The sequence below is a fragment of the Ascaphus truei genome, chromosome 1, assembly GCF_040206685.1.
Source record: "Ascaphus truei isolate aAscTru1 chromosome 1, aAscTru1.hap1, whole genome shotgun sequence".
In the NCBI taxonomy this organism is placed as follows: Eukaryota; Metazoa; Chordata; class Amphibia; order Anura; family Ascaphidae; genus Ascaphus; species Ascaphus truei.
The window spans coordinates 476,962,912-476,975,790 of record NC_134483.1 but is presented as its reverse complement, the minus strand read 5'-3'; the positions used below and the strand labels follow the sequence as shown (position 1 = coordinate 476,975,790).

Here is a 12,879-nt window from a genome sequence, read left to right as displayed (position 1 = left end):
AGTTACATATAATGCAGATACACTTATGATATGACTATCAGTTACATATAATGCAGATACACTTATGATATGACTATCAGTTACATATAATGCAGATACACTTATGATATGACTGTCAGTTACATATAATGCAGACACACTTATGATATGACTATTAGAAAAATGAAACCCTAAGGCTGAGTCCATAGAAGGACAGTCAGCGCTGAGCTGTGCCGACGCTCCGCGATGAGCCCCGTCATCCTCAATGAGGATGCCCTGAGAGGGGGCTCCCGCAAGCGTCCGCAGGCATGCTGAGGCGCAGGGATTTTCAACCTACAGCAGAATCAGTTTCTGAGCGCGCTGTCAGCTGAAAACCTCCAATCAGAGCGAAGCAGCGTCAACATCACGGTGCCGTGACGTTGACATCGGCGCTTACTATTGGCCCAGTGACGTCAGTGCCCCGCCTCCCCCTGCATCCCCCCGCCTCGTCTGCTAGTTCATGCAAGCGCTCCTGATTGCGCAGACAAGCCTTAGCGTCAGCGCGGAGGAGCGCGGCACCCCCCTCTATGGACGCAGCCTAAGACTATCTCAGTGCTGATGGACAAAAAAAGGGCAAAATAAAAGGTGTAAAATTGTATAAAGTACCTAAAAAATTTTAGCATTTGTAATTGCTGCGGCACAGTAAAATAGGGAATATGCCATAAACACACTGTGTTTCCTTTAGGGAACCACCCAATGGTTCAACTTGACTTAGCTCGGGCAACACAGGCATACAGGGAGGAAAAACTCCCAGAACAGGCTTTATAAATATCTATATCTATAAATGCTGATCCACAGAAACACAGGGACACCTACCTGGGAAAGTGCCCAGCTTTGCAAGGATTTTGCCCGATTTTCACTTTCTTAAATAGCCCCCAAAGTGTAGATAAAGAAGGACTTTTATGTTGCATCTTTTATGAAGATCTTGTTGTCTTGTAGACACAATAGTTTTCAAAATAAGTCTCTCAAATGTACATATACTTAATAAATAAAGTAACGAATGATAGATGTTGCCATCCCATTTCAGTGTGCCAACAACTCTATATTTCCCCTTCATATTACTTTATATTAATAACCATAAACACCATGTTTTCCTTTCTATGTCAGTCCTAGCCTTAGCCCTGCAATGCCTGAGGAGTTTGCAATATATTGCTCTGCACTGCAATGCGTTGCGGGAACTTCAGACACTTGAAGGGTTATAGCGTCATTTTACTATAACCTGATTGCAATAACAACATTAAACAGTGATTCCCAAGCACTGCTAAGGGTTATGATAGGTAACATATTGTCCAGGAATATGAACGCAGATCTGCCTCCCAATAGCTGCAGCAAGGAGGACATCACCACCCCCTCCTTTCTGCGACCCCTCCTGGGCTCACAGTTCAAGCTAATCATTGACAGGACTTTTACAATCCAGCTCTATAGAGGAGCTGAGATAAGTCAGTCCAGCACTCAGAGCAGAAGACAGCTGACAGGGTCAGTGGAGATCCCTATTCTCTGCACAGCCTCTGGCCACTGAATGGGACTTTCTCCAGCCACATACATGAAAGGAGCCCCATAGGCAGGAGACCAGAGGAGGATACAATGAGTGAGTTGTGGCTGAAAGGATCCTGGCTCTTTGTGGCATTAGTTTTCATAAGAGAAGTTACTGGTAGCCCTGGTGAAGGCAGAAGAGTGTGGGAAAGAAACCATCTGCTGAACCCTCTGAATGAGAGCCAGCTTTTTACCTATGGCACCTTCCCCCAGGGCTTCTTATGGGGTGTGGGGAGCTCATCTCTGCAGGTGGAAGAAGAGGACAACTCTACCAGGGGACCTTCTACATGGGACCAGTTTATGAGATCCCATCAGACCTGGGTGGCAAACAGCAGTCATCATCAGCAGCCCAGAGACACCCCCAGCAGTTCCCCGCACAAGCTTCTTCTGCCTGCCCTGGAGTTTCTTGGGGTGCATTTTTACTACTTCTCCATATCCTGGCCGAGGCTATTTCCAGGTGGAGTATCACAGATCCCCAGCGAGAAGGGAGTGAAGTATTACAACAGTCTGATAGACCTGCTGATCAGCAGACACCTGCAGCCTGTCATCACCCTGTACCACTGGGACTTGCCTGTGTCTATCCAGGAGAAGTACGGGGGCTGGGCAAATGAGAGTGTCACCCATCTCTTCAATAACTACGCCAGGTTCTGCTTCCAGGAGTTTGGGGACCGGGTGAAGTACTGGATCACCATGCACAACCCTTACCTGATAGCCTGGCATGGTTATGGCACAGGGGTGCATGCACCGTGGCAGACAGGGGACGAGGCACAAGTCTCTGCGGTGGCACACAACCTTATCAAGGTATATGCACAGGAGAGCCTTCACCTGCAGAGCACAGTGCACAGCCTCCACCACACAGCATACAAGACATCCCACATTAGGGTAAAGCATTCAGTGCTACACATAGGTAGGTACAGTATGGACTTATTGCATAGAGAAAACCACAGGTTTACGCTGCAGCAAATACAGTGTAATAAACGCAAAACCTGAATACCACTAAAGTGCACCAATGTTATTTGTGATGTTGAGTTGATACACTATTTGATATATCCCATTATTTTTCTTTATGCTATTGCATATCCCATATCTGCACACTGTATGCACACACGCATGGATACACTATACATATATATGTATACATATACAGTATTAAATACATATTCAAATAAGCACTTTATAAATATGGAAAGGGTGGACATTAACTGCATTGGTTAAGTTGATATGTATTTATCAATACTTGCGCATTTATTTATTTATTTATTTTGCATTATTCTGGTCTATTAAATTACTTGAAGATACTTGATATATTTTTTTTTAAATAAGTTAATGTTTTCTGTTTGTTTAATCTCTTGAGTGCAATGTGTTCCGGACCCTTCTGCCACCCACAGGGTTAATATATATATATATATATATATATATATATATATATATATATATATATATATATATATATATATATATATACACATACATACATATATACAATATAAATATATATATATATATATATATACAATATAAATATATATATATATATATATATATATATATATATAGATATATATAGATATATATAGATAGATATATATGTATCTATATACATAGATAGATACATACATATATATATATATATATTGGTGCTTTAGGATATACGCTAACAGAAAAAAACTGATATGGTTATATTAATGGTGTTCAATTAACTTGCTTATTTTACAAGCTGTGGTTGTGTTATTGTATTCTTCTCTTTAAAACGCTGGCCTCTGAAGTGGGAGTCAGGATCAGAATCCAGTTCCCTCTCTGCGTGTTTGCGAGTCATTTTTCTCCCCCCTCCCTCAAATACTAATATGTGGAAAACAGATTCATTGCGCCAATATTTTTGCTCTTCCTGCATTTCCTGGGTACTTGTTAATTAATTAATAACGACATTATCCTTTACGCTGTTATGTAGGTTTAGCCTTGACTTTTGCCTTGTGTCTCTGACTCTTTATTAACACAGGCACTCCCCCTTCCAAGGTTTACCTCTGTTTCTGTCACTGGGCAGAGGTGGGCGACCTGAGAGCATGAGGGGCAAGGTGGGCAACCTGAGAGCATGAGGGGCGAGGTGGGCAACCTGAGAGCATGAGGGGCAAGGTGGGCAACCTGAGAGCATGAGGGGCAAGGTGGGAACCTGGGACCTTCACAAACTCCCGCAAAAAAAACATTTATCAATCTTAAACATGTAAAGTACACGTGAAGAAGGAACCTATAAGGTTTTGAAAGCTCTGCACACGATAATTTAATGTGTGAAGAACTCTTATGGTGGTCCGCTAAAAGGTATCACAACCTGCTCATTCTCAACCCAAGGTATTGTCAGGAGACATCTATCAGACTCCTGGGGCAGTGCCTGTCCTAGAAAACTGCAGCCCCCAGATTTAACCCACTGAAAAATCCTGTAGGTTTGAGTGATATGAGCTATAAACCAATAAAGGTCACGGTTATTAAGCCACGCAAGTACGTTTGTGCACTTGAACGTTTGCAATTAATGGGCAAAACTGCGTGGATTAGCTAACCTGTCTGTCAGGGCACAACAGCCTGAATACTTCAATGTAACAGAAGTAGAACAAGTCATAAAACAGGCTTCCACGTGAGCTGAAAGGGCCACAGACTGACCCATCTATATGGCAGGTTTCTCACCTTACCTTTATGTCACCTGAGGAACTGTTATTTGACAGAAGCATTGTACATGTTACATCTTTGACTGTAATAGCGGTTTCCATTAGCTCCATACTCACCTGTATTCTACATTCTATGCTATTTTAGTAAAGTTGTGTTAACGCTAATACCATATCCAGGCCCCTTTGTATTGCACATTGCATTCTCGATATAGCTAAAGCTACCACATTTCTGGAAGGCTTAAATGGAGCATGTGTACTTGAGCCAACAATTATATAGTACACGGTGTATGAGAGAAGGGGTGGAAAGGTGATCTAAAGTGCGGTACTTTATTTATAATAGAACATAGGGCATATATATCAAAGTCTCACAACTGGTCTGGAGCATATCAATTCCCCAACTGGGAGGGGGCAGGGGGGGGGGTTAATGCTTTTTGACACACAACTCCCATAATTTAGTGAACTATTTTATGCTGCCAATCGTTATTCCTGCCCTATTTGTGCCTTTCTACAGACTTGTGCAAATCAGATCTGTCCTTGGTAAACCAGGACATTTGGTAGGGTTAAATATTGTTAGGCTGTGTTACAATACTGTGTTCGTTTTCTTCTGTATTCGGCATTGAATGTATATAATATAATGTGTTTGTGTCAATCCTATACCAAACTCCTCCAATTATACATGGTTGCATGGGAAACTCATACCTCCAGTATACTAGCACTCTCCTGTATTCTACACTGGGGGTTAATAGAAACCTTTTGTTAGTGTGCATATGATATCAGTACTCACCAGTAATCTACATTCCATGTATGTACAGTAAAGGGTTGTTCGTAAAAATACTACATCAGTACTTATCTGTGTGTATGATAAAATAGTAACAATATAAGTGTAACAGCCTCGCCTTGCAAAAAGTCAGACGCCCTTGGTGCCTAAGTTATTTTACCGGGCACCTGGAAATGTGCACACAATCCCTATGTAATTCTATAACCCTTGAAATACTAGGCGGGGGATACTAGTTTTCCAATGGGCTCCTAAGCATTGATAACTTATTTGCAAGGCTGTAATAGTCATGTCACAGGAATAGAACAAAACATGAGCTATGATTAACTCATTCAAGGCCATATACAAATTCAAAAGGATTCAGGTTGTGCACAAGAAGCACTTTATTAGCCAATCCTCTTGCTAAAGCTGGAGAGGTAATGTTTGTATGTATGTATGTCTTTATTTATATAGTGCCCTTAATTAGCGCTTCACAGCAGTAATATACGTGACAATCATATAAATAACAAATAATATAAATAACACATAAAGGGGAGAAGTGCTTCAGACATAAATGTAACATTTAGGAAAAGGAGTTCCTGCTCCGAAGAGCTTACAATCTAATTGGTTGGTAGGAAGAACTTACAGAGACAGTAGGAGGGCGATCTGGTAAGTGCATCTGCAGGGGGCCAAGGTTTATGTATGAGGTGTTAATTATCAACCATGGAGCTACTCATATGCTTCCTTAAGCGGGTGTGTTTTGAGGTGGGTCTTAAATGTGGATAGAGAGGGTTCTAGTCAGATATTGAGGGGAAGGGCATTCCAGGGGTGTGGGGCAGTAAGTGAGAAGGGTTTAAGGCGGGAGAGGGCTTTAGATACAAAAGGGGTAGAGAGAACACATCCTTGAGCAGAACGCAAGAGTCGAGATGGTGCATAGTGAGAAATTAGGGCTGAGATGTAAGGAGGAGCAGAAGAGTGTAAAGCTTTAAAAGTGAGGAGGAGAATTGAGTGTGTCATACGAGATTTGATAGGAAGCCAGGAGAGGGATTTCAGCAGGGGAGACGCGGAGACAGATTTCAAAAATAGTAGAGTGATACTGGCAGCATTATTTAGGATAGATTGTAGGGGACACAGGTGAGAGGCAGGAAGGCCGGACAGCAGGAGATTACAGTAGTTGAGACGGGAGAGAATGAGGGTCTGTGAGAATTTTTGCAGTCGAGCAACAAAGGAAAGGGCGTATCTTGGTAATATTGCTGGGGAAAAAATGACATTTTTTTGCTAACTTTTGATGTGAGAAGAGAATGTGAGAGAGGAGTCGAGTGTGACCCCTAGGCAGCGTGCTTGGGCTACTGGGTGAATGATAGTGCTTCCAACAGTAATGTGGAAGGAGGTTGTAGGGCCAGGTTTGGGAGGAAATATGAGGAGCTCTGTTTTTGCCATTTTAAGTTTAAGTTGGATGATATAGGGATGATATAGGAGGATATAGCTGAGAGACATTCAGAAACTTTAGTCTGTACAGCAGGTGTAAGGTCAGGGGTAGAAAAATACATTTGTGTGTTATCAGCATAGAGGTGATATTTGAACCCAAGAGATGTGTAAAGAGAAAAGAGAAGGAGTCCCAGGACAGAGGCCTGGGGCACACCCACAGAGAGATTGATAGAGGAGGAGGTATTAGCAAAAGAGACACTGACAGTACGGTGGAAAAGGTAAGAGGAGATCCAGGATAGAGCTTTGTTACGAATGCCAAGAGTATGGAGAATGTGAAAGAGAAGAGGGTGGTTCACAGTATCAAATGCTGCAGAGAGGTCGAGTAATATGAGCAGAGTGTAATGACCTCTGTCTTTGGCAGCATGGAGCTCATTAGTTATTTTAGTGAGGCTGTTTCAGTGGAGTGAGCAGTGTGGAAGCCAGATTGTAGAGGGTCTAGGAGAGAATAGGTGTTGAGAAAATGGAGCAAGCGAGAGAATACAAGACGTTCAAGGAGTTTAGAGGCAAAAGGCAGGAGGGAGACAGGTCGATAGTTAGAAAGACAGGTAGGGTCAAGCTTGCTGTTTTTGAGTAATGGTATAACTGTTGCATGTTTGAAGGAAGAGGGAAAGGTACCAGAGTAGAGGGAGGAGTTAAAAATGAAATGTCTTGCAGCTCTGGCTGGCACGGAGTTAATCAAGGTTGGCTCTTTCTGCGCATTTTCTTACATACTAGTGAAGTAGTCTGTAGCATCGTTTCATATCCCTCATTTTATTATTACTTTTTTTTATTCCTGTATAGCACTAAAATGACAACCCAATAATAACTGACAAAATGCTGCTCTATCTTTTTAAAATGAACCAGAAATGTATTTTCTCATTAGTCATTACCTTCAATGTTCTTTCTTAGGTACGCTGTTTTCATCTCCTATATTCTATGCTAATTCTAGTGTTACTTATTTACAGTCATTTATCATCTCTAAATATATTATGTTTGATAAGGCTGATAAGCAAGAAGTATATGTACATAATAGGCTTAATTATGATTAGTTAAATTAGTATATGTACATGATAGGCTTAATTATAATTAGTTAAATGTAGGTGAACAAAGGGACCTTCTTCAGACGAAGGTCCCTTCGCGGACCGAAATGTTGGGTAGCTGTGTGTTATGTGTTAATAAACACCACTTTTTTTGCTTATACTCTGTCCGGTGCTGATATTTTGAATACTTTTGTTGTCTTTTTATTTTCCCTGTTAGATACCCCCTTTTTTTTTTATCTAGCACGGACACCCTCAGTACAGAGAATGCAGCCATCATATACAGTGGTGTGAAAAAGAAAGTACACCCTCTTTGAATTCTATAGTTTTACATACCAGGACATAATAACAATCATCTGTTCCTTAGCAGGTCTAAAAATTAGGTAAATACAACCTCAGATGAACAACAACACATAACATATTACACCGTGTCATGATTTATTTAACAAAAATAAAGCCAAAATGGAGAAGCCATGTTTCTACCGAGCAGCACCTCGGCCTGTTTAGGCAATTTACCCAGTGAGTGCGGCCATTTTGTGTACTACTATTTATATATTTATTACGTAGAAAGAGAGATACATAGCTGGGTATATGTATGTGTGTGAAGAAGAGGCTACAAATAGAGAAATAAGCACGCAGAGAAGAGCGTGACTGAGTTTCCTTTGTAATTGTATTTATTTGGTTCTAAGCATCACCTTCTTTCATCAGGATTTTTATCTGACCCTGCATGTCGTCTGATAACAGAGAAGCCCGTCCATTTATCAAGAGCTAGATATAAGACAATAGTGAAAGGTTTGTTTACATGATTCTCAGACACTGAGTGTTTGTCCTCCTTGTTTACCAGGCAGCAGACAGATACTCAGAACAGCCATGTAAACAGACCACCTTCCATATTCCAGACATGCCCACCTGGGAGGCAGCCAACAGGTTAACACCTTTATTCACCTTGAGTTCGCAGCTGCTGCACCAAAAACATTCTCCCACTGCATTTGTACCCACAAGCAAGCAGGCATATGCAGGTTATGTCCCTGTTGCACTTAACCTATATCATTGGTATAGATCAGTGGCAACCAAACATTTTGCATTGAGCCCCCCAAAAAGCAATTGTTTTGTCCGTGGAATACTTTTTCTGTATTCGGGGGCCTAAAGAAAGATTAGCAAGGTTTTGGGTGCACTGGTCAAAGTGACCTAAGAAAGTTATGGAAATGTGCCTGACTTCTAAAAAAAAAAAATACATTTATTTAATATTTGGAAAATGCAATTTTGAAAATATTTATTTTTATGCTGAGAAAGCAGAGAAGGAGAAAGCTTTCCTAAAATGAATACATTTTCCTTTAAATAGAAAGTAGAACAATTTGGGTCTGTCAATAGAAAAAAGAAAGTATTGGTTCTCCGAGGTTCTAAATTACAATATAATGGTACTCCCCATCCGCTGGTCCATCACATTTCAACCGCTGGGTTTTTGGGTCCAATAAGTGTTTTTCTTCATGGAATGTCAATTGGATTATAGTTAGAAATTCCGGTTTTAGGTTTTAACCGAAAAACAAAGCGAAAAACAGCACTGACTGATCATTTTGCACTTCCAGTTAAAACCAATTAAAAAAAACGGAAATAAAGCATGATTTATTATTCAATAAGACCTCTTGCAACCCAGCAACCCAGATAGTATACGGTATACCCAATGGAAGTATGGAAACAAAGAAAAGTGCCCAGATAACCACCCAATTGAAATGCATGTCAACTCTTTTTCTGTTGTTAACACTGGTAAAACACAGATTGTTTTACATAACATGAAAACCCCAGAAAAACTACATTGATTTCACCAAAAAATAAACTCTGAAAACGTGTACTGTATGTAATGTACTGTATGTAATGCACTGTATGTACTGTATGTAATGTACTGTATGTAATGTACTGTATGTAATGTACTGTATGTACTGTATGTAATGTACTGTATGTAATGCACTGTATGTACTGTAGTGGAAGTGGTATCTTTCTCATAGAAATGCTCTCACCAGTGGATAGCCGCTTGTTCCTATGGGCACTTTGTTGCTGCTTTGGCCAGGCACCCGCATTTTTACCACATCGATAGATTTTTCTCTCACAGCACATACCAGGGTATTGAGCAGTCAACACCACTCGGGCACAGACTGATTAATACCAGTAGTGGGGGACCTATGCTCCTGGCAGCTGATATTGTGTAATTATTCCCCTGCGAACAGGGGTTAATTACTACACTACTGCCTTAAATGTGCGCTGTGCACTAGGAGTATTCACTACTATCAGCATTTTCTGTGACATAAGCAGGGACAGTGCCATATATTTACATATACAGCTAAACCCCGTTATAACGCGCCTCGCTATACCGCGATTCGGTTATAACGCGGTTTTCCCGTGGCTCCCGTTTAAAAAAAAAAAAAATTTTTTTTGCACACTGCACACACTGCACACACTGCACACACTGCACACACTGCACACACTGCACACACTCACTGCACACACACTGCTCATTGCTCACACTGCACACACACTGCACACTGCACACACACTGCTCATTGCACACACTGACACACTGCACACACACTGCACACACACTGCACACACACTGCACACTGCACACACACTGCTCATTGCTCACACTGCACACACTGACACACTACACACACACTGCACACTGCACACACACTGCTCATTGCTCACACTGCACACACACTGCTCACACTGACACACACTGCTCATTGCTCACACTGCACACACTGACACACTGCTCATTGCTCACACTGCACACACACTGCTCACACTGACACACACTGCACACTGCACACACACTGCTCATTGCTCACACTGCACACACTGACACACTGCTCATTGCTCACACTGCACACACTGACACACTGCTCATTGCTCACACTGCACACTGCACACACACTGCTCACACTGACACACACACACACACACACACACACTACACATATACATAAATCAGCCTTACCTTACCTTGGGGATGATTTTTGAGGCATGTGGCTGCAGAGTGGGGGGGGGGGCGTGCCGGTGGGGGTGGTGCTGCGGTGGAGGGGGATGATGGCTGCTGCGGGGGCCCCCGATGCTGCGGGGGCTGGTGGGATGGCCCGGTGCAGCGTGGGGGGCTATGGGGGGGGGAGGGCAGGACGACCCTGCGCTACGGCAGGGTCAGGGGGCCCTGTATTGCGGCGCGAGGGCCCTGTGCTGCGGCGGGGGGGAGCCGGACCGGAGGGGAATCCCCCCTCCCATCTCCTGTCACGCGGTGACAGGGGAAGCGGAAGCCGGGACCGGAGGGGCATCCCCCCTCCCATCTCCTGTCCCGCGGTGACAGGGGAAGCTGAAGCCGGAGGGGCATCCCCCCTCCCATCTCCTGTACCGCGGTGGCAGGGGAAGCCGGAACCGGAGGGGAATCCCCCCTCCCATCTCCTGTCACGCGGTGACAGGGGAAGCGGAAGCCGGAGGGGCATCCCCCCTCCCATATCCTATCCCGCGGTGACAGGGGAAGCTGAAGCCGGAGGGGAATCCCCCCTCCCATCTCCTGTCACGCGGTGACAGGGGAAGCTGAAGCCGGAGGGGAATCCCCCCTCCCATCTCCTGTCACGCGGTGACAGGGGAAGCTGAAGCCGGAGGGGAATCCCCCCTCCCATCTCCTGTCACGCGGTGACAGGGGGAAGCCGGGACCGCGGGGTAAATACTGTATGCACTGATGCGGCGGCCATTTTTTTTTTAAATTAGCGCAACCCCGTTAGTAACGCGGTGGTCTCGGGGTGGACCCCGAGGACCGCGTTATAACGGGGTTTAGCTGTAGTTAGGCATTATTGCTCCAATCTCTGTTTCTGTATTACACAGGATCAAAGTATTATGACTATTGTTGTCTCATATTAAAAATTCTGCATACACCACTACCTATCTACTCTTGTCCCTGCAACCGTTATCACTATGGTTGTGTTGATTCGGATTTTCGGAACCGTTCATACCACGGTAATATAAACTAGTGGGTTCCTCTACTCCAGACTCCAGACACATGTATCAGAGTCACTAATGTATTTTGTAGCTGTTAAATACCACGGCATATACATACTGTACAGCAACCGTTACTACCACGGTATATGTTAACCGTTCATACCATGGTAACTACCACCAGGGAGACTTCATACTCCAGGCTCACAGATATATATGTGGGAGGGGGGAGCTGGTTTAGAAACCTCCTGCCTCCTAGTAGGCTCATTTCGATTGGCTTATTCTAGCCACTGTATACCTTGTAGAGTTATTATTGCGCTCACCTATAGTCTTTCTATGGTGGGTATTATTTAGGTACCTATACCTACATTGCCATATGGTGAGCAGCATTTTTGTTGCACCTGGGACACATTGTAAACCCCATTATTTTATATATATTGTTCCTATAAAGCTTTTTAATTATTTATTATTACTTATTACTAATAATTTTCCTAGTGGATTTCTTAGGGTCCATTGCTATATTGACCTACAGCATTATTACTACACATCTTCCCATTGAGTGGTATTGGGTGCTTTAAATTAGGGGTTGTTCCTCTGGATCGCTGGCCCATCTGGACCTAGTGTTATCCAGTTGTTTTGAGTTTTTATCTCCAAAAAAGAAACACTGAAAACGGGAATCCCCAATTCGAGATGTAGTGGACGTGGCATCTTTTTCCTAGAAACGCTCTCACTGATCCATTCCTTCGGTCTTTTTGTCTTTCTGTGCCCTCCTCTTTCTTGAATCCCAAAGTGTAGGCACTCACGGGGTCTTGTAATGTAGGAAAATATTAATTTATTACATAAAAGGATCAATGTTTCGGTCCACTCTAGGACCTTTGTTACGTGGTGACAAGACCCCGTGAGAGCCTAACTCTGTGATTCCTGTTAGATACGGATCCCGCCTGGATTTTGTTGGTTGTGCACCTGTGGCAATGTATACTGCGGTACCGTGAGTGCTCCTCCTACCAAATGGATTGGGACATTTGGCCGTGGCCATCTCGCCATGACCAAGTCCCCGCCGATGTTTGGCCACAGAGGGACCTTCCACCACTGGCCGCATCTACGATAAGGTAAGTATTGGGGTAGGCGGTAGGGGGTTTAACTTCAGGGGTTTTAGCAATTAGCATAGGGGGTTAGCTTTAGGGGTATTAGCTGTTAGGGTAGGGGGCTAATTTTAGGGGTTTTAGTGGTTAGAGTAGTGGGTTAACTTAAGGGGTTTTAGCTGGTAGGCTAAGGGCTTAGGGTAAGGCGTTTAGAGTGTGGGGTTAAGGTCTTTAGGGTAGAGGGTTTCATTAGTATTAGAGGTTAAAATTAGGGGATTTAGGGTAAAATTAGGGGATTTAGGGTAAAATTAGGGGATTTAGGGTAAGGTTAGGGGATTTAGGGTAAAATTTAG

At 43.3% G+C, this 12,879-nt stretch overlaps 1 protein-coding gene across 1 annotated transcript in view; it reads left to right on the top strand.

Moving 5' to 3' along the window:
• The first annotated feature begins 1,449 nt into the window (after positions 1-1,449).
• KLB (klotho beta) overlaps positions 1,450-12,879 on the top strand; it is a 44,099-nt gene continuing 32,669 nt past the window's right edge. The window contains exon 1 of the mRNA XM_075567823.1: positions 1,450-2,352. Within this exon, the coding sequence (XP_075423938.1) occupies positions 1,603-2,352 (750 nt within the window). The 5' untranslated portion in view covers positions 1,450-1,602. The remainder of the gene's footprint in view (positions 2,353-12,879) is intronic.